Below are 22,825 nucleotides of genomic sequence, written 5' to 3' on the forward strand. Positions count from 1 at the left end.
GTGACTATTGCCTTAGGGCACATGTTAATGGAAGCCGGTTGGCTGCTGGAGAACTCAGCAAGGGAGTTTGTTGCAGGGGGTGGAGGAGGGAGAGAGATTGGGGGTGTCCAAGTACAGGAGTCTCTGGGCTGGTGCTGGCCCCTGCCACACTCCATCCTGCTCCTCAGGGCCTGGCCAAGGCCCTCCCCGCACCCCAGGGTCCCGCTGCGCTCTGGAGGGCTTTGGCAAAGGCCACCTTGATCTCTTGGTTTATGAGCTCCTGCCAGGCAGCCCTAGGGGAAAAGGATACACAAGAATAATAAATCCACCACTCAGAACAACAGTGGTGGGCATTCAGAGCCCACAGCTGATTACAAGGAGCCCCCTCACTGTCCTTGGCGTCTCCTGATTCCCGCAGCTGCCCAGCCACGGGCACACACCACTGCCGTCCACACTTCCATCTGTAGGGGACGGGGCCCAGGGAGGTGAAGAGCTGCTCACTCCTTTACACGTGGGTCCAGAGGCCTCCCAGGAGTTGGGCAGCTAGCCCCAGCTCTGTGCCCCAATGCTCTGGGGTGAGGAGCTCTGTGGCTCTGGGGTTTTAACACAAGTCAGAGCGGGGACACTGGCTCCCCAGCCTGCGCACACTTTCATTTTCTCACCTGCTTCCCACATATGCCCAGAGGAGTGTGGAATGGTGTTATTGCCTGTGCACGGAGAAGGGAGCAAGGCGGTGGGTGACAGCCAGGGCCTCACAGTAGCCTGGCAGAGCTACTTCTGAGCACAGTTGTCAAGGGCAGAGCGGAAAACAGGTCCCAGTGTGGAGTGTCTCTGTGACAGGTGACGGGAGGCCCTTCTGTGAGCTCTGCTGCCTTGGTCACGGCTATATCAAATCACGAGGTAGGGGGTTCCCCATCCCCTGATCTCACCCAGCTTCCCCAAACAGCCCTCAAAATAAAGGTAAGTGACTTCAGCAGATACGGCAAATACAGAAAGTCAGGATAGAAGCATTGTTAGAAAACTTGACTTAAAAATCAAACTATTTTTAAAAAAACCAAGTTTTAGCATACAGTTCAAGCAAAGATTTGGTAACTGCCTCATAAACAAAAGTCCAAGGCAAGTTCCCACCCAGCTGGTCCTTCCTGCAGAGATTCTGTGTGGCTGTCTAAGCATCTCTCCGTGGGCCTATGGGTCTGTCTGTCTGTCTGTGATCTCACCCCCCAGTAAACGGAGGGGCACGTGGTGGTGTTTCCATGTGCACATGTATCTGATGCTCATGCAGGGTGCAGGGTGTGTGTGCACGGTCGGGTGTGCTTGGACTCCCGTCCCCCACCTGCTGTGTCTAAGTCCGTGGGCCTAAGTGGATGTGCGATTCTTCTCTGCTTCTGAGAGGCCTGGGAGGCTCCCAGGTCAGGTCGAGCTCGCTGGGCCTAATCTCTGCTTTCTTTCCTCCCTAAGCCAAGAAGATGAAAACGTTGCTGGCACTTTCTAAAGTTTCTGGCCTGGAGTGGAAAAGTCATCAGCTGAGAGAGCTTGGGGTGACACATAGCTGCCAGACCTGCTGGCTCCCACTCCCAGGATGAGGCAGGGGAGTCGGGAGAGAGAGAAGATGAGAGCTCACCTCCCTGGGAGTCTGTCACCTGCAGACCTGCAGGCGGATCGGCCAGCCAGCCAGACCCTCCTGGGGGAAGTTCCGTAAATTCCGTAAATACATCAGCAAGGAAAATCAAGGAGTAACAAGAGCTGCAGGAACACACGGCTGGGAGATGGGGGTGGGACGGCGGCAGGACTCTGATTAGAGTGTGTGGTGAGAGCCTCTTCGCAAAGGAGGCAGCAACAAAGCTGAGACCTGCAGGACCAGAAGGGACCAGGCGCAGGGCACAGAGAGAGTGAAGGCCCTGAGGTGGGAAGCTCAGTCAGTGCGTCCTAAAGGGCATGAGGGAGGCCCCGAGGTGGTAACTCACAGTACAAGGTGCTAGAAAACTGAGCCCACAGGGCAGGCCCAGGCCCGACAGAGCAGGGCCTCAGAGGCAACATGAAAGAGTTCAGGTAGGAAGACCCAGAGGGTGTTAAACAGGGAACTGCCATGTGAGTCACGTGTGTGTCGTTATTTAACGATCACTCTGGCTACTGAGCAAAGATGGATAAGGGTGAAAGCTGAGAAGCTCCTGCGGCGGCCAGGAGAGAGGAGGTGATGGAGGAGCTGTCAGCTTGGGGCTGCGATGGAGGCAGGGCGGCGGAACTGGCTGACGTCTCCGGGACAATGTGTGGCTTTCTGATTGTGGATGGCGAGGCCACCCATGAGAAGAGAACTCTGGGGGAGGCCAGGCATCTGGTGGACCTGGCGAGTCTGAGGTCCTGTGACAGCTCCAGAAGAAACTGTTGAGGGGGCAGCGAAAGCTCCACAGGCCTGGAGATCAGGGCAGGTTGGGGGCCGAGACCCGGAGGGGAGGGGGGTGTCATCAGTGTCAGGAGAGGAAGGGCCGCCTCGTGGAGGAGCTCTGTGCAGCCCCAGCGTGGAAGGCCTGGGGAGAGGAGAGGAGCGGCAGGGAGCCGGGGGAGGAGGAGATGGAGATCGGGGTGCACAGGCGGGGTGCCTCGGAGGCCTTGGGGGGCCTTTCTAGGAAGAGGGAGGCGGGGGAAATGCTACTGCGCAGTCAGGTTGGGAACTAGAACTGCCCATGGCGCTGGTGACATGGGTTCAGGTCACCAGTGACCTCACAGAGCCTTCTGGGTGGGTGAGGGTGGAAGTCAGGCTGCGGGGGCCGGGCGGGAGTGGGTGATGAGGAAGTGAGGTCAGCGTCAGCAGATGGGCCTTCTGAGAAAAGTGTCTGCACGTGGAAGCAGAAGCGGGCCGCTGCTGAGGATAGTAAGGTCAGAGGACAGTGGCTCTTGGGGGCTGGAAAGGCGGCTGGAGTACAGGACCTGGAGGGACTGAGCAGGGCCAGGGGGCTGCAGCCACTTGCCTAGGGGAAGGCCCTGGGAGGTCAAGAGCCTACTCCAGGTCACAGAGCCCAGCTGGAGCCTGGTCCTTACCCAGCAAGCCTTCTGCCAAGTTGAAGGACCCAAGGCTCTGTGGAGGCTTCTGTGAACACAAGCTGGTTTTGCACCCAGCAGTCTGGAGTGTCCTTATTATTTTTTTTTAAAGGGTGCACCTGTGTGTTCTGCACCCTGGGGGCTTCTCCATATGCCAGTGTGTGTGTCCCCCTCTTCCTTCCTCGCTGGACCCCAGGGATGGAGATGAATAGGGCACTGCCTGCCCCCAGGCATGGCTCTGCCTGGGCTCCCTGGGGTCCTAAGGCCTGGGGCACCCCAGCAGCGGGGGTAGGGAATGGCCACTCTATCTGCCCTCAGCCCCTGTCCACACCAGTCCTTCCACACGGAGGATGTGCTGCCGAGGCTGCTTCAGCACTGGTCTTTTCCCAGGAAGCCCGTGTCTGCCCCACATGGGGTTTCTCATCTTTGAGAGATAGCAGGGGGGCAGTGTGGGATGGGGCCTGTCCTGGAAATGCTGAGAGGAGCCAGTTGTAAGTTCTAATGAAGGAAAGGCCCTGCTCAGGAAGCTCTGATGTGGTTGTGCTGTGGGCCCCTGATGGGGCTCTGTCCATCCCCAGGCCAGCCGCCCTCTGGTGGAGTGAGCCCATGGGCCCCTGTGGTCCCTAGGTCCTCCTCATTTCTAGGAAACTAATTCTCAACAAGAGGCAGCACCTGTGCCCTCTGGCCTCTGCAGAATGCCTGTGGCTCCAGTGGAAGGGAGTGAGGAGCAGCACGTTACAGTACAATGTACTTGCTGCCCCTTACCAGGCATCCCCGATGGCTCAGCAGTAAAGAACCTGCCTCAGTGCAGGAGACTGAAGAGATCCAGGTTCAGTCCCTGGGTCGAGAAGATCCCCTGGAGGAGGGCATGGTAACCCACTCCAGTATTCTTGCCTGGAGAATGCTATGGACAGAGGAGCCTAGCGGGCTATAGTCCATGGGGTTGCAAAGAGTCGGACATGACTGAAGTGACTTATCACCCACTCACTATTATTCCCTGGTGGCTCAGATGGTGAAGAATCTGTCTACAATGCAGGAAACCCAGGTTCAATCCTTGGGTGGGAAAGATCCCCTGGAGGAGGGCATGGCAACCCACTCCAGTATTCTTGCCTGGAGAATCCCATGCACAGGGGAGCCTGGTGCAGTCCATAGCGTTGCAAAGAGTTGGACATGACTGAAGCGACTGAGCACAGCACAGCACCCTCCTACCTCACCTGCGTTGCCCTCAGAGAAGGCTGTGGGATCGCGGAGGACAGAGGACAAAGGGAAGAGCCCAACTGCAAGGCAGGCACCAGCTCTCCAAGAATTTGCTTCTTTTGACCTCCTAAAATGCGATGTGTAAATTCCTCATCTGCAGAAATAGTCTGACTGGTGACAAACACCCAGTGATATTTATCAACCTATCACCTTGGGCTTCCTTGGCAGCTCAGATGGTAAAGAGTCTGCCTGCAATGCAGGAGACCTAGGTTTGACCCCTGGGTGGGGAAGATACCCTGGAGAAGGAAATGGCAACAGAGGGCATGGCAACAACCCACTCCAGTATTCTTGCCTGGAGAATTCGGTGGCAGAGGAGCCTGGCCAGCTACAGTCCATGGGGTCGCAAAGAGTGGGACACTGAGCGACTAACACTTTCACTTCACCTCTAACCGGCTCAGAATGGGAAGAGTCTCCATGCTTGGTGACAAGAGGGAGGTTGAGCCAATCGTGGTGCCCACATGCTGCAATCCCGATGCTATAAGAATGAGTGTGTATGTAAAGTGCTCTGAATAATACAGTAGGGCGCTCAGGACGCTGAGCAGAGAACACAGACCAGAATGAGAAGTTATGGAGACAGAATGATCTCATTCATGAAAAACCTCCCAGAAACAGGCTGGCAGGAACCACACTGAAGTACTAACAGCAGCTGTCTCTCAGGAGTGGAAAGACGGAGATTATTTAGTCATGAAACAATCCTGTATTTTCCAAGTTTTCCACACTAGGCAGGTAATACCTTTATAATTAGAAAAATAACAAGTGTCAAATTTCAAACAAAAGAGGCCAAGCTTTGGGGGGAAATTCCTCTTACTCACCCTGGTTTGATGTCCAGAGGTGTGGGGAGGGTCTGGGGAAGCCCGCCTGCCCCACCAGCCCTTCCCCTGGAAGAGAGAGGAAAGAAGCTTAGCAGACCTCCTCAAGCAGAGAGCAAGGGCAGAGGCGTGATTCCCACTGCTGGGAGAGCAGCCTAGAGCCTGGAGGCAGACTGTCTGGGTCCAAATCCTAGCTCTGTCACCTGCTAGCTGTGTGACTTTGACCAACTTACACTCACCTCTTTGTGCCTCCATTTCCTAAATACTTTACAGAGTTGTTGTGAGGATTCAATGAATTTATGTTTATCCACTAGATAAGTAAATAAATCATGAAATTTGAATTCTATAACCAGCAGACATGGAATGCTAAGATCCCAGGATTCTGTGATCTATGAGTCTCTCGAACAGCCAAAGTTTCCGGTGATCTTCCCTGGGGTGGGGGTGCAGCTGCCTGGAGGTTAGGAGTGGAGGGGCCATGAGGGGTACAGGGATCAGGGCTGGCTGTCCTAGAAGTTTCATATCCCGCCTGGCCCAGGGATGGGTATAGACCCCTGGATCCCTCAGGTCAGGCCGCAGAACCTGAGGTTGGCATGCTGCCCTCCCCAGTCCCACTCTGTGTCCCCTCCTGTCATCAGAATCCTCCGCTCCTCAGGACTTCTAGCACCCACTCCCCTGAACAAGACATGCCTGCCCTTACTCCAGCTCACTGTCTCATAACCTCAGCCTCCAGAGCAAAGTGTTCCACTCACACTGGCCCTCTCAGGCTACGTGACCCAGGGCAAGTTACTGTTCATCTCTGAGCTGCCCTCTCCTGCTCTGACATCTCACTGTGTAATGAAGTCAGTCCCATGGGGCACCCAATTGCTGGGGCCCAGTCTCAGCCCTCAGCCTTTAAAGGCCTTGGCTGCTTCAGTCACTCAGTAGGCCCGGCTCTACCTGACGAACTGGGGAAATGAAAGGGGATAGGGTAGGAAGAAAAGTCATTCACAGGGTGGTACCATTATTGAATGTGAATATTAAAAAAAAAAGAATACAGAGGTGACAGACCAATCCCTGCCTTTTCAGAGCTGATGGGCAGGGACAACCCAGCATCACTCTACAACATCAGAGGGTCAGCCGGGGACTGGTGGGCGCACAGAGAAGACAGGATAGTTATTGTTGGGGGAAAGGAAGAAGAAGAGTATTCCTCGGTCAGGGCAGGCTTCAGTGAGAGCTGAGGTCTGTGCTCAGGTTCTGAAGGATGAGTAGGAGCCCAACAGTGCTATGGAGAAGGCACAGGCTTTGGAGCCACCAGATCTAAGATCAACTCTGTGACTTTGGACAAATCTCTTTGCATCTCTAATTTAATTTCCTCAACTATACAGTAGGGACATGGATCCTTCTTTCATCATTCCTGTGGTAATAAATATGTTAATATCTGTTGGGCATCAGTATGCTGCCCAGGTAGGCCATCAGTAGAAGTAACTTCTCTGCCCTGGCACTTCTCCTCATGAGGAGCCACATGAGGGTGGCTCCCAGGAAGAAACGTTTCCGCAGAACTAGGGGAGTCAGAAGGACACGGAAGGCGATCAGCTCCCAGGCTGGCCTTGCTTCAGCGACATCAGTCAGGTGAGAATCTCTCCCACTGCCCACAGAAACTGGACCTCTAGAGACATTTCCAATCAATCCCAGGAAAGAAAGTCTCTCATCTTTATCTCAGTCTGCCCTCTGATGTCAATTTTGTAGCCTTCATCAAGGCTGAGCAGTGCCTCGAAGGTGCTTCTGCTGACATGAATTCTGTATGCAGAGGAGAAAGGTAATAGTCAAGTTACTACCTGGTGAGAGCATACCTAGAGTTTGGTAAAATCACCGAGCGCCTGTAACGGCCCCCAGTTCCAGCCAGCAAAGCACACAGTTCTGATTCATGCAATGCCCTTTGCCTGGCCCTCTTGTCCCCCAGTAGATTGTTGGGCACTAAAGCAGCAGTCTCATGGAAAAGCAAATTACGTGCATTGAGGTTAAGAAGAACACAAGCTGAAGTCAAAACACAAGCTGAAGTCGGGACATAATCTCTTCTTGTAGGGAAGTCTTTGAAGGCTGAACAGTGCAGATAAGCAGTTATTTCACTTTTAAGGGCAGGACTCCCTACTAAGGCCACCACATCTGGTTAAGCGAGATGCGTATGGAACGACATCAGAGCGCACACAGTCTATGCGGCCAGAGCAGAGGCTGGGCTTTTTCACTGGTATAATCAGCCATCAGAGTGGCTCCTGATGCCAGAAGCGGCTAAAATGGCATCTCAAAAAATCGAAAGGGGTCCACTCACTGCGTGTGTGTGTGTGTGTGTGTGTGTGTGTGTGTGTGTGGTTTCTGACTCTACGCGACGCTATGGGCTGTACCCTCCTGGCTCCCCTGTCCGTGGGATTTTCCAGGTAAGAATACTGGAGTGGGTTGCCATTTCCTTCTCCAGGGGATCTTCTTGATCCCTGGATCTAACCCACATCTCCTGCAGTGCAGGCAGATTCTTTACCACTGAGCCACCTGGGAAGCCCATTCATTTTAAAGATGGGGAAACCAAGACCTAGAGGAAGAGCATTTTGGATCAAGGACACTGTGCATGCTGGGTCCAGCGGAGGACCCAGGTTTCCTGCCCCTCACGTCATTATTTTCCCTGCTAATTCTCTCATGAGATCATCACAAAAGCCCTGTGCTAAGTTTAAAAAAAAAAAAAGTAAGCGACATACATCATCTCCTTATACCATAGTGGCTTTACTGGTAACTAGGGTACGCTGCCATCCGGTGGTGGGTTGGTTACTAAGCACTGGTTCAAACAGCCAGGCTGTAGCTGGAGAAGGCAATGGCACCCCACTCCAGTACTCTTGCCTGGAAAATCCCATGGATGGAGGAGCCTAGTAGGCTGCAGTCCATGGGGTCGCTAAGAGTCGGACACGACTGAGCAACTTCAATTTCACTTTTCACTTTCATGCATTGGAGAGGGAAATGGCAACCCACTCCAGTGTTCTTGCCTGGAGAATCCCAGGGACGGGGGAGCCTGGTGGGCTTCCGTCTCTGGGGTCACACAGAGTCGGACACGACTGAAGCGACTTAGCAGCAGAAGCAGCGGTTATTGAGAGAGTTCCTCCCTGGACAGAATAGAAGTATGAGACACTCACGCAGCCCTGTAGACTCCATCCGGGATGTGGTGTTAAGAGTGTCCTCAAAGAGGCAATACCGAGGCATGGTGACACCCACGACCCCTGCCACGCAGGGCCCTGAAACTCAAATGTGCCCAGTGAGCTCCTAGACCCAAGAGAAGTCCCTGCAACAGTGTAGTCCTTCTCACCCTTCCCCCTAAACTGCTGTCCCCAGCCTACATTTTGGGCCCCAGCTACAGGGTGAGGATGAAGCTGTGTGGCGTCTCCAGCAACACCAAGAGAAGAGGTGACATCTGTGCCTGGCTCTGGGCTGGGGGTAAGAGGACACAGAAGAATCTAGGCTCTGCTCTTAGGGAGCCCTCAGCCTGGCAGGGGGAGATGTGTAAACTATAACCAATGTCATGAAGAGCGAAGCACCAGAGCTGTGCCAGTCCAGAAAGGGGACTCTGACCCAACCCTGAAGACTTCCTGGAGGAGGAGGTATATCAACTGAGTCTTGAAGGATAAGAAAATGAGTGGGCAGGGAACAGCAGGTGCAAAGCCACAGAAGCAGAGAGCCCACATGCCTGTGGGAAATTGCAAGTGGCTGAGTATAGATGGAATACCAAGTGGGACATGAGGCTGCAGAGATTAGCAAGGGTCTTGGAGGCTGTGTGGAGAGTTTGGACTTTATGGGGTAGGGGCATGAAAAGGATATACTATAGTAAAGACCCTGAGGCATCTCCTAGTCCCCACCCCACAGATATTTAGTTGTCTGCTTGACCACAGAAGGTCTCTGTCCTGCCTCTTCTATCAGCTTCTCACCAGGGACTTAGATGCCCTTGACAGATGCTGAGACCGAAAAAAAAAAAAGTGAATCTAAGCAAAACAGATTCTTTGATTTATAATATCTTAGAAGCTTAAAATAATAGAAGAAAATTATTTTAAAAAATTATATTATGGAGTTTTAGAATCTCAGAATTTCATAACCCATTGGGTTGCCCCAGCCAGTGCCTCAGGCAGGGCTGGGAGGCTCCCACAGCCCCAAGCCCTTACCTGAGTGAGGGCCAGCCCTGATGCAAATCAGCACAGTTGGCACACGCCTCATCAGGAAGTCACCCACAGAGCTGAGGGTGTCCAGGGCCATGTTGGCGATCTCAGCCGCGTGCCGGCTCCCGTTGCACCTGGACAGTCCCAAGGCCACCACGTAAGCATCCCCGATGGTCTCCACCTGGAAGTCACAGCCTTCATGCTCCAGTACAAGCACTCCCCTCCCTGGACTGATCCATGTGCCACACAAGGCCGCCTCTCGGGAACCCCTGGCCCACCCCTCGAGTCTCTGGCCCACAGTGGCATCTTTCCCAGCCTCTCTGGCAATGATTAAATCTGCATGTTTAAGATCACCTTTGTCTGAATTGAAGGTAACCATGCCTGTCTCATCTTCTTTGAGCCCAGGCCATGAGCATCTTGGCAGCAGAGCTGGGTGTCCCAACTGCACAATGCTGCAGCAGCAGACCAGGGCTTCATCTGGAGAGAAGCGCACGTATATTGGCTACATAGCCTCCTTCCCCAACCCTTGATCTTCCAAGGTGTACTCCAAGAATGTGGAGTTTGAAATCCAATAGATGGATATACACCCTGGGTCTGCCATTTACCTGAGTCTGGCCGCTTCACTTGTGTGAGCCTCTGTTCCTCTTATAGGAAATGCATATTAAAGATAAAGTAGTAAGGGGGCAGTTTCATCATAGATGTTCAATAAGCAGAGACTTCAGTCTTTACCATCATCACCATCACCACCATCACCATCACCACCACCATCATCTCCTGCACTAACAGTTTTGGAGACAACAGAATCCCAGAGTCTTGGAACCAGGAGGGGCTTTAAAAGGCCACCCATCTGCCTCCCCAGTGGCTGTCTGGGCCTGTTCACATCTCCTTCTTGAGGTGGCTGCTTCTCCTTCTGCTGCTGCTGCTGCTAAGTCGCTTCAGTCGAGTCCAACTCTGTGCGACCCCATAGACGGCGCAACTCTAATTTACAAAAGTTGAGTTGAATGGCAACTACCTTTCCCCTGCTGGCTCCAGCTCTACCTTCGGAACTCAAGCCACAAACCTTTCCTATTCTCAAGCTCCTTCTCTATTCTGAAGATATCGTTTCAGTTCACATGGCACACAGATGTGTGCCATGGCCTTCTCCCCTGTCACAGGCCAGGCCAGCCAAGCTTGAAGGTAGCCACTCTACTTCTTGAATCTTCCCATTTGCAAGTTAAAGAGCCCCGCTCCTGCACTGCCCCTCCTTCAGCGGGCACCTGCCAGCATCACGGGACCTGAAGAGCAGAGCCTTCTCTCCAGTCAAGCACGTGCACTCTCCCTTAACACCTGGAACATGGAATAACAGACTGGTTCCAAATCAGGAAAGGAGTACATCAAGGCTGTACATTGTCGCCAGGCTTATTTAACTTATATGCAGAGTACATCATGTGAAACACTGGGCTGGATGAAGCACAAGCTGGAGTCAAGATTGCCGGCAGAAATATCAATGACCTCAGATATGCTCATGACACCACCCTTATGGCAGAAAGTAAAGAAGAACTAAAGAGCCACTTGATAAAAGTCAAAGAGGAGAGTGAAAAAGCTGGCTTAAAACTCAACATTCAGAAAACTGAGATCATAGCATCCAGTCCCATCACTTCATGGCAAATAGGTGGGGAAACAATGGAAACAGTGAGAGGCTTTACTTTTGGGGGCTCCAAAATCACTGCAAATGGTGGCTGCAGCTGTGAAATTAAAAGACGCTTGCTCCTTGGAAGAAAAATTATGACCAACCTAGATAGCATATTAAAAAGCAGAGATGTTCCTTTGCCAACAAAAGTCCATCTAATCAAAGCTATGGTTTCTCCAATAGTCATGTATGGATATGAGAGTTGGACTATAAAGAAAGCTAAGCACCAAAGAATTGATGCTTTTGAGCTGTGATGTTGGAGAAGACTCTTGAGAGTCCCTTGGACTGCAAAGAGATCCAACCAGTCCATCCTAAAGGAAATCAGTCCTGAATATTCTCTGGAAGGACTGATGCTAAAGCTGAAACTCCAATACTTTGGCCACCTGATGTGAAGAGCTGACTCAGTGGAAAAGACCCTGATGCTAGGAAAGATTGAGGGCAGGAGGAGAAGGGGATGACAGAGGATGAGATGGTTGGATGGCATCATTGGCTCGATGGACATGGGTTTTGGTGGACTCCGGGAGTTGGTGATGTATGGGGAGGCCTAGTGTGCTGCAGTCCATGGGGTCACAAAGAGTCGGACACACCTGAGCGACTGAACTGAACCGAACTGAGACAGTGATAATAATGATGATGCTTCTCATGCCCACAGGGGGTGCTGTAACTCAGTACATCTCCTTCCCCATCATTAGCCGTGGACCCACTCCAGTACTGTTGCCTGGAAAATCCCATGGACAGAGGAACCTGGTAGGCTGCAGTCCATGGGGTCGCTAAGAGTCGGACACGACTGAGCAACTTCACTTTCACTTTTCACTTTCATGCATTGGAGAAGGAAATGGCAACCCACTCCAGTGTTCTTGCCTGGAGAATCCCAGGGATGGGGGAGCCTGGTTGGCTTCCGTCTATGGGGTTGCATAGAATCAGACACGACTGAAGCGACAGCAGCAGCAGCAGCAGTGCCCTCCTAGCTCTGTCCCCCAACTTTCCCTCTCCCTCACTTGGGATATCTCTGCCCCGGTACCCAGAAGTGATCTGCCCTAATCACGCCCTATTGAGCTCAGATACTTAAATTTGCTCCCTACAGCCAATGGCTTAAAATTCACTCCCCATGGAGCTAGCGAGCAGGGATTCCCATGATTTGTGGAATTCCCTGACTTACTCCCAACAATTGCTACTGGTTTTCCATGCTTCAGCCAAATGGGAACCTTTCTGCTCTCCGCAAAAACACTCAGCGCTTGCTCACCTCCAGGCCCTGATCGCCCCCGAAATGTTCTCTATCTGCTGAGATCTCTATCTGTTGAGATCTGGGCCCTCCATCAGCCCAGTTCACATCATATTGAGACCATAAAGTCTTCCTCATCATCAGCTGGGAAACATGTTTCCTTCCTTGGGGCTGTGCCCTCCATCTCCCTTCCATCATTCACTGTCGCCCAGCACTTACTTGTGGGCTGGCATGAATGCGGCAGGGACAGGACACAGCTGCCCCCCTACTGTGTACATTTCCACAGAGGAGAGCCCTCCCACCTCACAGCCCATAGGGAAGAATATGAGCAAGCCCTGGCTTTCCCTCTGCCCACACTCTTCTTCCTCACAGGAGGACGAGCGCATTATCTGACTGGCAAGATGGGAAGAAGCACTAAGTAAGTGCTCCTTTAAATACTTATACAGCAGTCATTACATGCCAGACACAATTCCAAACCCTTTACAAATATTAATGCTTTTGATCTTCACAAAAATTCTGTGAGGCAGGTACTAGTGCCATTTTGCAAACAGAAAACTGGGCCAGAGAGGTTAAGTCACTTGCCACCATCACACGGCACAGATGTGAGCGTGTGCAGTGCAAATCCAGAGCCCATGTTCTATGCTGCCTCTTGATGCACATGGCTTGGGCCCTTTCTCTCTCTCTCTTGCGGGGAGAATCTGCCTGCTATGCGGGGTTCCCTCTTTCCTGCCCTGCACATGGTTAGCACGGATGTCTGGGCCAAGTCCTGCCTCCCCGAGGCAGCCCAAGAGTCCTACTGCTCGCTGGCCCCACTCCCAGCTCACCAGGTGTGCCGGGGCAGTTCAGGAACAGTACACTCGCTCTAGGTACCCAGCGCTGCCTCAGATGGGTGACCCAAGGTCCAAACTGGCGCGGAGGAGCAGGAGAAAGCCCCGAGGTGGCCGCACATCCAGCCTACATTCTCCAAGCTGCTAAGCTGAATTCTAGCCCTCCACCTGCCTGCTACCTGAGCGAGAAGGGAGAGTTTGATGTAATTAATAACCATCGTACAACTCCAGCAGCAGAAAGGTGACCAGGCACAGGCTCTGCTCTCTAGAAGCTCAGACTCCCAAAGACGATCACCAGAGACTTCTGTTGCTGGGGGCACTCAGCTGCAACTGAGAGCTGCAGCTCCTTGTACCCAGGTGTGGTCCTTTAGCAGCGGACAGAATACAGCCAGAGGAGAGGCTTCCATACCAACAGACACAGACCTGAACTGCTGTGTGACCTTGGGTGAGTCACCTACCTCTCTGAGCCTGTATCCTTATCTGTACAGTAGGGATAATAATCCATCCCTCTGAGGGGCACTGCGAGGATTAAATGAGATATCCTGTGACAATCCCTAGGCCAGGTCAGTCCTCTGTTGATGCTTAACTTGTGCGTCTGTGTGAGTTCAGTTGCTCAGTCACGTCTGACTCTTTGCGACTCCATGGATTATAGTTCACCAATCTCCTCTGCCCATGGGATTCTCCAGGCAAGAATACTGGAGTGGGTTGCCCTGCCCTCCTCCACAAGAGCTTCCCAATCCAGGGATAGAACCCGCATCTCCTGCATGCCCTGCACTGGCAGGCAGATTCTTCGCCACTGGCGCCACCTCCCCCTATTCTGTGCTTTCAGGAGGAGGCCTCAATGCCAGAACATGCTGTGCTCGTCATCGTGTTGGCGTGAACGAGCACCTTCTCTCACATTCTGCTCGATCTGCAGGGCCACCCTAAGCCAGAGTCACTTTCACCTCTCCTTTACAAATGGAAGCTTGAGGCTCAGAGAGGTGAAGTGATGTGCTCAGAGTGACTCAGCCATGTGGGCGGGGCTAGGCTTACCCTCTGGGCGAAGGTAAAAGCTGAGGACTGGAGTAAAAGCCCTTTCCTCCCCACTCTCCCTCCATACCTCCGCGTGGAACCCCCCGCCACCCCCCAGCCACCCCACCCCCAACCCGGCAGCCCACAGGGCCCTGCTGTGGAGTTCTGTCCATGAAAGTGCTCTTTCAGTATCTGCTGGGAGGGAATCGCAGACCCCTGGGGAACCAGGAAATGATCCCCTGGCTGCCTCCCAGCCCAGACCGGATTAAAGAGCAGTAACCAGATCCTGCTGGAATGGAGGGGAATCCAAGGCAGCTGAGTGAGCGATGAGAGAGGCGCCTGCACTTGGGAAGGACCTGGCCTCCCATTTCCCCACATCTGGACGGGTGTGCAGGCCTTGTTTTATTTCATTCCGCTCTGCCAGAAAGATGCAGACCTCCTGGCCAGAGTTCAGAGCAGATCAGTAAGCGTGATTCAGAGCTGAGAGGGACGCATGTGTGAGAAAAGACTAGCAGGAGAGGAAGAGACAAGGCCAGGGGTGACTCAGGGCACATCAAAGCTGCAGGGCCCCGCAAGACGGGATGAGGAATCTTTTCCTAGGCTCTGGAGGCAAGCAGGGAACACAGCCAGCATGACAGAGAATGCCTCAGGCTCTGGGCTGGGGCAGGAACGTGGAGTCCTGAATAGGAAATGGGAGGGAAGCTGTGTGCTAGGAATGTCAGCAGCTCAGGTCTCCGCTGGCCAGTGTGGGGCAGTGGACAGATCTGGGCAGTGGAGGTGGACTTGGCAGGCTCCTGTCCGGGCTCTGTCACCTATCAGCTGTGTGATCTCGGGCAAGTCGCTTCCCTCTCTGGGCCTTAGTGAGCTCCTCATTTAGTCAACACATATTTTCTGAGGACCCACCACATGTTGGACATTGCCAAACACTGGGGACACAGTGGTTTAGGTTGGAACCGACACGTCCAGGGGTTGTTCTGCGAGCCTCACACAAGTGCTCCTAACCATGTGTGCGAGGGCAGGAAAGCTAACCTGACACCAGGAGGGAGCAGAAGGGGAGAGTGAGCAGGGTTCCAGGAGGAGGGAACAGCATGTGTGAAGACCTCGTGGCTAGAGAGAGCAAGAGAGCAAAGCCTGGGTGAGGAATGCAGAGGGCACAGAGGCAGAGAGAGAGTCGCTGGGGAGGGAGGCGGGGCCCATGCCTGGAGGGCCACCTGTGACCCTGTGGCTTTATCCTGAGGAGGTCTGGGTCCTGGGAGGACCATGAGCCCTGAGGAAGCTAGTTTTCAGGACCAGAATGTCCAAGTTCAAGTCTCAGCTTCACGTCCTGCTGAGAACAGCTGCTCAACCCCTTGTTTCTTCATCTGTAAATTAGGGGTGCTAGTACCTACCTCACAGCTTGTTATGTTGTTATGATGATCAAATGGTACAATACATATAAGGCATCTAGACTGCATACCAGTGTGTGGTATACAGTAAGCACTCAGTAAATACTGGTGACTACCGCTGCCTGGATACTGTGTGTAATGCTATCAGCAGGTTACCTGGCACCTCGAAGAGTGAGTTCTCACCTCTGAAACTTCCCACCCATGCATGCTTCCCTTCCTGGCTTCAGCTCAGCCCAGGGCCTGCCCCTCTCCAGCCCCAGTCTTCCTGGAGGGCTGTGGCAGGAAGGGGGCTGACAGGTCACAAATGAAGGCGAAGGACTGGGATCCAGGGTATGGCTGTCTCCTGGGAGCTCCCCCCCACCTCCTCCACCATGTCTGAGGCTGATCTGGGACCCCAAACAATGGGATCCGAATAGCGGCAGGGTTGGGTTGGGAAGGCCCTCGTGGCGGGCAGAGAGGACAGAAGGCTATTCACTTTCACAGGCTCACAGCTTTACACAGAATTTCTACCAGGGGGAGACAATCTGCCCATCGTCTATGAACCCCCTGGGACATGAACCATTATTCCTGTTTTATATTAATAGATAAGCAAACAGAAGCCCAGAGAGGGGAAAGTCCCTGTGTCACCAAAGTGACACAGAAGCTGGTGTCTCAAACCCAGGACTGAGAGATGACTAGATCTTGGAGGAGGTTGATGACTCTGCCAAGGCCCCTGCTGCCCCCTCCAGGGTCTCCCACCCACTTCCACTGATAGCCCACTTCATGTCCGGCCATCAAAGCCCATTTAGCGTTTCTCACACTTACTAGGGCCACCCTCTCAAGCCTCAAAATTTAGTACATTATTACCCATTGCTTGCCCTGAGCAACCACACCCAGGATGGACAATGCTAGGAAGACAGCACCTCTTCCAGGAAGCCTTCCTTGCCTTCCTTTACTCTAAACATCTACTCCTAGCTGGATTAGAGACCCTCTCAGCCTCCTCTGCCTCCCCAGATCATCAATTTCATAGTGGGTTGTCTTCCTCTTTTACCGACAGCACTGAGAGCTCCCTGTGGGCAGGCACAGAAGCTGATTCATCTGTCGACCCTCACCTGGAACAAGTAGAATTTATTTTCCTACTTCTTGAATCTGGGCTGGCCTTTTGACTTACCTTGACCAATAGAATATGTCAGAAATAATGTACCCAATTTCAGCTTAGACTTCAAGAGACTTCTGGACTTCTGCCTTCTCTCTCAGAACTCTGCCACACCTTTTAAATAATACCAACTCGCCTGTTGGAGGGTGAGGTACCATATGGACCAGAACTGAGTTGTCTCAGCCAAGGCACCCAGAGTCCAGCCAAAATCAGCAGAGCTGCCTCTCACCCACACTGACCACAGATGTGGATGTATGAGTGAGCCCAGCCGAATCCAGAGAATTTTCTAGCTGGACCTATAGACTTGTGGGCAAGAATAGATGCGTACTGTTTTACACTATTGGGTTTGGGGGTTGTTAGTTACACAGCAATAGCTTATTGATAAAAGATGCATAAGTAAATGACTGGAAATATAGGTACGATGCAAACACAGTGTAGAAGAGAGAAAGAGATGGAATGCCTGCCTCACAGTCCTCTTACTTTATACACGTCATGGTTGCCCAGAACCTCATCAAACAGTGTGTAGAGGTCATTGAGCAAGCCCACCACCTCAACGGGCTCACTCAGGGATGCGATGGTGGTAAAGCCCACGTCACTGAAGTATATGGTAACCTGATCAAAGGACTCTGGCTCCACAGCTGCCCCCATCTTCAGGGCTTCAGTCACAGACTTGAAGGGATAGAAAGGGCCAGAGTCACAAGGTGGGAGGACCCTCTTTCCACAGTTGGAAGTGAGGGAGGGATATCTGTGGGAAAGTCCTGGGATGAGTGTCAGGGGGTCTGGGACAGGTCTGCTGTGTGCTGGCTCCCCTGCCCCTCTCTGGACATTACTTCCTCTGAAGTCAGATGGGGGACACTGCACTTCGTCCTTGTTCCCAAAGGAAAGAGGCAGCAGAAGTTCAACACTCATGTGCACAGCACAGTGCCCAATGCATGCAAGGGCTCTATGAAAATATGATGGGTAAATAAACAACAAATGAACTGAATCTATTCATGGAACCCAGCTTTACTGGGTACCTGCTGTGTCCCAGCTCCCCAGGTCCCATGCTCAGAGGCACTGAGGCTAGAGGCACAATCAAGTCCACTCACAGGGGCAGCATCCGAGAGAGCAACCTTTCTATCCTCTCTCTCTCCAGCTCCAGCTCCTCAGTCCGCTCCCGGATCAGGTCCTCCAGGCTTTAGGAATACTTCTCCAGCATCTGCAGCATAGGGTCAGCAACACTGGTCTTCTTGCCTTGGTTGATGCTTATGAACTGAAAATGGAATGAAAATCCCAATTTAGTGCTCGCTTCGGCAGCACATATACTAAAATTGGAACGATACAGAGAAGATTAGCATGGCCCCTGCGCAAGGATGACACGCAAATTCGTGAAGCGTTCCATATTTTTTAAAAGCTTCTGCACAACAAAGGAAAATATACGCAAGGTGAAAAGACAGCCTTCTGAATGGGAGAAAATAATAGCAAATGAAGCAACTGACAAACAACTAATCTCAAAAATATACAAGCAACTTACGCAGCTCAATTCCAGAAAAATAAACGACCCAATCAAAAAATGGGCCAAAGAACTAAATAGACATTTCTCCAAAGAAGACATACGGATGGCTAACAAACACATGAAAAGATGCTCAACATCACTCATTATCAGAGAAATGCAAATCAAAACCACAATGAGGTACCACTTCACACCAGTCAGAATGGCTGCGATCCAAAAATCTGCAAGCAATAAATGCTGGAGAGGGTGTGGAGAAAAGGGAACCCTCCTACACTGTTGGTGGGAATGCAAACTAGTACAGCCACTATGGAGAACAGTGTGGAGATTCCTTAAAAAATTGCAAATAGAACTACCTTATGACCCAGCAATCCCACTGCTGGGTATACACACCGAGGAAACCAGAATTGAAAGAGACACATGTACCCCAATGTTCATCGCAGCACTGTTTATAATAGCCAGGACATGGAAACAACCTAGATGTCCATCAGCAGATGAATGGATAAGAAAGCTTTGGTACATGTACACAATGGAGTATTACTCAGCCGTTAAAAAGAATTCATTTGAATCAGTTCTGATGAGATGGATGAAACTGGAGCCGATTATACAGAGTGAAGTAAGCCAGAAAGAAAAACACCAATACAGTATACTAACACATATATATGGAATTTAGAAAGATGGCAATGACGACCCTGTATGCAAGACAGGAAAAAAGACACAGCTGTGTATAACGGACTTTTGGACTCAGAGAGAGAGGGAGAGGGCGGGATGATTTGGGAGACTGGCATTCTATCATGTATACTATCATGTAAGAATTGAATCGCCAGTCTATGTCTGACGCAGGATACAGCATGCTTGGGGCTGGTGCATGGGGATCACCCACAGAGATGTTATGGGGAGGGAGGTGGGAGGGGGTTTCATGTTTGGGAACACATGTAAGAATTAAAGATTTTAAAATTTAATAAAAAAAAAAAGAAAGAAAATCCCAATTTATCCATGAAGATCAGCAGAGCACTTGGCCCTCAGGTTGAGAATCTAGGCCACAGGAGTGAACCAGATATAGCCCCTTCCTGGAAGAGTTGGATGGTGGGGAGCAGGTAGGTAATAGGCAAAGAGTGGCAGCTCTGACAAGGGAAAGCAGAGACAGCAGGGAGGGAAAATGGGCTAGTTCTCTGTGAGGCAGACAGGCATGGAGAGGACTTTGCAAAGGAACCCGTGCCCAGCATTGTATCACCATTAACAAACACTTTGGTTCTTACAGAAACACTGTGGAATAGGCATTCTTTATCTCAAAGATAAGTTGGTTGGGTGAATAGATAGATGGGTAGATACATAGAAACGTTATTGTAGGTTGTTCATGTATATAATCTATTTCTACCTCTTTATTTCTGTCTTTGTTAAAAAATTTTTTTTACAAAACAAAATTATAAATATGTAGGGGCACTGAGACCAAAGGAAAGCAAAAGCTAAAGAAGTCAATCCAGGAGTGAGGTCTATATGTAAAATGCAGGCTCTCATTTGGTCACAATTTTGGATATAAGCTCCCTAGCAACAAAGAAAGGAGAAGGCAGTGGCACCCCACTCCAGTGCTCTTGCCTGGAAAATTCCATGGACGGAGGAGCCTGGTGGGCTGCAGTCCATGGGGTCACTAAGAGTCAGGTATGACTGAGCGACTTCAATTTCCCCTTTCACTTTCATGCAGTGGAGAAGGAAATGGCGACCCACTCCATTATTCTTGCCTGGAGAATCCCAGGGACGGGGGAGCCTGGTGGGCTGCCGCCTATGGGGTCGCACAGAGTCGGACACGACTGAAGTGACTTAGCAGCAGCAGCAAAGAAAAGAGGGAAACAGCGATTACATAATATATGGAGTCCATGAGACAACGGCGCATTAAACTAGTTTCCCAGAAGGAACAGAATAACTGCTGGTGCTGAGCAAAGATAAGTACCTCTCCTAGGTCTTTGTAGGATGATGTTATAAACTGTACCTTCAACAACAACTTTAGAGGAAACTTTGTTTCCTAAGGAGACTTACTACAACTTTCCCTAGTGTGGTTTGTACCTTACCAAAGTGCAATCAGTAGGAAAATCAAATTAATGATAATCAAAGTGGAAGAGTTTATTCCTGTCTAAATCCAGCATCTTGACGTGTGTGTGTGTGTGTGTGTGTGTGTGTGTGTGTGTGTAGGTGTTTATTCCAGCCTTCATTAATACTGCTTTTCTCAGGCAAATGTCTGTAAGGTGGGGAGTGTCAGCAGCCCCTGAAAAGCACATATTTTGTACTGGCCACTAGAAGCAGAGGCACAAGCTTTAGGCCGCTTGCCATGGGTGTGACAGCTGCTGACCCTGAGACAGCAACATGGACAAGAAGCTGACTGTAAGATCAACTCTGCAAGGGGGGCTCCCATTTTATAATGAAGAAACAAAGGATCTGAGAAGTACAACTTGCTGAGAACAACATAATGGTGGAACTGAGTTTCAAACAGAGGTCTGTTATATATCAATTTTATCACCAGCCACCCCACTGAATTATTTTATCCTTTGGAGTGTGTTTTCCATTGTTTCCCTTGCATTGCCCAGGAACAAAATCATAGGATATGCAAACACAGTTATTTTTTTCTTTGTTGTTGTTGTTTAGCTTCTCAGTCACGTCAGGTTCTTGTAATCCCATGGACTGTAACCCGCCAGGCTCCCCTGTCCATGGGACTTCCCAGGCAAGGGGGTTGCCATTTCCTTCTCCAAGGGATCTTCCTGACCCAGGGATCGAACCCGAGTTTCCTGCATTGGCAGGCAGATTCTTTACCACTAAACCACGAGGAAGCCCATTTTCTTCTTCCTTTACGACGTTCATTTTCTTGCTTAGTTACATTGGCTGATACTCCCAGAACACTCTTCTATGAACACGGTTTAAGTCTTTCAACTCCCAGGTCAGTGCTCTTTCTCCTCATTCTCTCCTCAGAAAAAATACATTTTTAAAATTTCTTAGTTATTTCACTTGATGGCCCCACCAGTGTGTCCAGTTGGATCAGAGTTAGTCCTTTTAGACGTCACCTAAGGAGATCTGAGGCTCAACGGTGGAATTGATTTGGCCAAGGTCAAGTAGTAGATAAGTGGAAGCACAGATCTGAATGCAGGCTCTCGCCTCCCCACAGTGTGGTATGGTTCTCATCTTCTGCGTGTGGAGTACATCCTATACCAGTCTCTGCCTTCTCTGCCGCTGAACCTGAGGCGGGCTTTCCCCACAGTCGCCCCTCTCAGGGTAAGAGCCTTCTTCCCCACCTCACTAGCCACGGCAATCTCTAACCCTGGAAAGATTCTAGGCTGGTGTTTTGAGAACTGTGCTTTTGGAATAGGTCTGCCACCCACCCTCACAGGGGCCACTGAGAGCCCATTCACTCTGAGGTCCAGATTTCCCATAGGATGCCTGTGCGCTTCTCCTGGCTTCCTATCTCTTGCTCCCTTATCACCTGTCTGGATGCCCCTCCGGCTCATTGAACCCCTCCTTGGCAAAATTCCACTGTGGCTGGGGAGCAGAGGGCAGGAAATAGGAGGCACAAAAGCTGTCACTGCAGGCTTGATGAGTTGGCCCTGTGAGAGCCATTAGCCACTCAGTCAGGTCCACACACACCATGTCCACCCAGCAAACTCCAGGCTTGCCTCACCCCTCCCGGTGCAGTCCCCAAGGCAGGTCAGGGGTAGAAGGGGCACCCCCCACCACACCTTCCACTCCCTGATGCAGGAACCAGTGCTGCCTCCGTGGCTGAAAATGGCCCCTCTGCTCTGGTGCCAGGAGGCCTGGCATGGGGTCGGGGTTCCTAGCATCAGTGCTGCAGAGACAAACGTGGGTCTATGTTCCAGCCCCACCTTTCACTTCCTTGGTTACCTTTGGCAAGTCCCATCACCTTGCCATGCCTCAGTTTCTCTCTTGTAGACCCCAGATAATAGCAATGCTTCTTTGGAGGGCTATCAGGGGGGTATAAAATATAAACACAGGACTTAGCATGGAGCTTGGGACTCAGGAAGGGAGTGTTTATGAACCCGGAGTTCTGAGAAAGATTCCCTCAGATGGTAGACCTCGGGTTCCACCCTCAGGAGTGATGATGCTGGCCCATTGCCCGCTCTATGCACAGGGTTTCCAGGCCCCGGGATAGGGGGGCCCTCACTGGGCAAAGTGAGGTGAACTGATTGGCTGTTTCTTGTGAGTAGCCAGCTCCTCTGGTGGCACTGACCTGGCTATAGATCTGGTCCAGACTGGGTCTGTCCTCTGGAGCCTCCTCCCAGCACTGCTCCATTAGCTGGATGCACTCAGGTGGCCCGTGGCCAGGGGACATCAGGGGCTGGCACAGGGGACGGGGAGATACCACCTTCCTGATGATTTCTGCAATAAACACAGACCGGCCAGTGGGGCTGAGGTCCCCAGGACGGCTGGTGGTAAGGCACTGGCCTGGGATCCTGAGATGGAGGGCAGGGTGGGCCTGTGGGGTGTGGGTATCAGGCTGTGAGAGTGTTCCTTAGCCGCTTGTTCTCTGCTCTAGGGCATGCTGGCCAGCGGTCCAGGATTGCTGTTTTCCTGGGCCCATTCCACAGTGTGGCGGGGGAGAGGGTCTCAGCTCGGAGCCTGGAGACCGGGGCTTGAATTCTGGATCCACCACCACCTCTCCATGAGATGGTGAACAACACAGCCATCTCTCTGAGCCTTGCTCTCCCCATCTATGGAGTGAGCTTAACAAACTGCCTTCGTGAGATGAGTGCTAAGGAAGGAAATGACAGGTGCTAGATATTGGGGTGCGAAGTTCACCCCAGCCCGTGAACCCTGCACGACTTGCTGCTGCTCTGATGCCAGC

The 22,825-nt window shown here is 51.7% G+C and overlaps 1 protein-coding gene and 1 non-coding gene across 2 annotated transcripts in view; one reads left to right on the forward strand and one right to left on the reverse strand.

Moving 5' to 3' along the window:
* Positions 1-6,742: 6,742 nt before the first annotated feature.
* LOC138092217 (guanylate cyclase D-like) overlaps positions 6,743-22,825 on the reverse strand; it is a 103,244-nt gene continuing 87,161 nt past the window's right edge. Inside the window, 6 exon segments of the mRNA XM_068988044.1 lie at positions 6,743-6,864; positions 8,234-8,332; positions 9,251-9,425; positions 16,974-17,162; positions 17,578-17,745; positions 22,211-22,359. Of these exon segments, the coding sequence (XP_068844145.1) occupies positions 6,743-6,864; positions 8,234-8,332; positions 9,251-9,425; positions 16,974-17,162; positions 17,578-17,745; positions 22,211-22,359 (902 nt within the window).
* Positions 17,774-17,880, forward strand: LOC138093312 (U6 spliceosomal RNA). The gene has a single exon (XR_011146046.1). It is a non-coding gene; the product is annotated as a U6 spliceosomal RNA (small nuclear RNA).

This window comes from Capricornis sumatraensis, chromosome 16, assembly GCF_032405125.1.
Source record: "Capricornis sumatraensis isolate serow.1 chromosome 16, serow.2, whole genome shotgun sequence".
Taxonomy (NCBI): domain Eukaryota; kingdom Metazoa; phylum Chordata; class Mammalia; order Artiodactyla; family Bovidae; genus Capricornis; species Capricornis sumatraensis.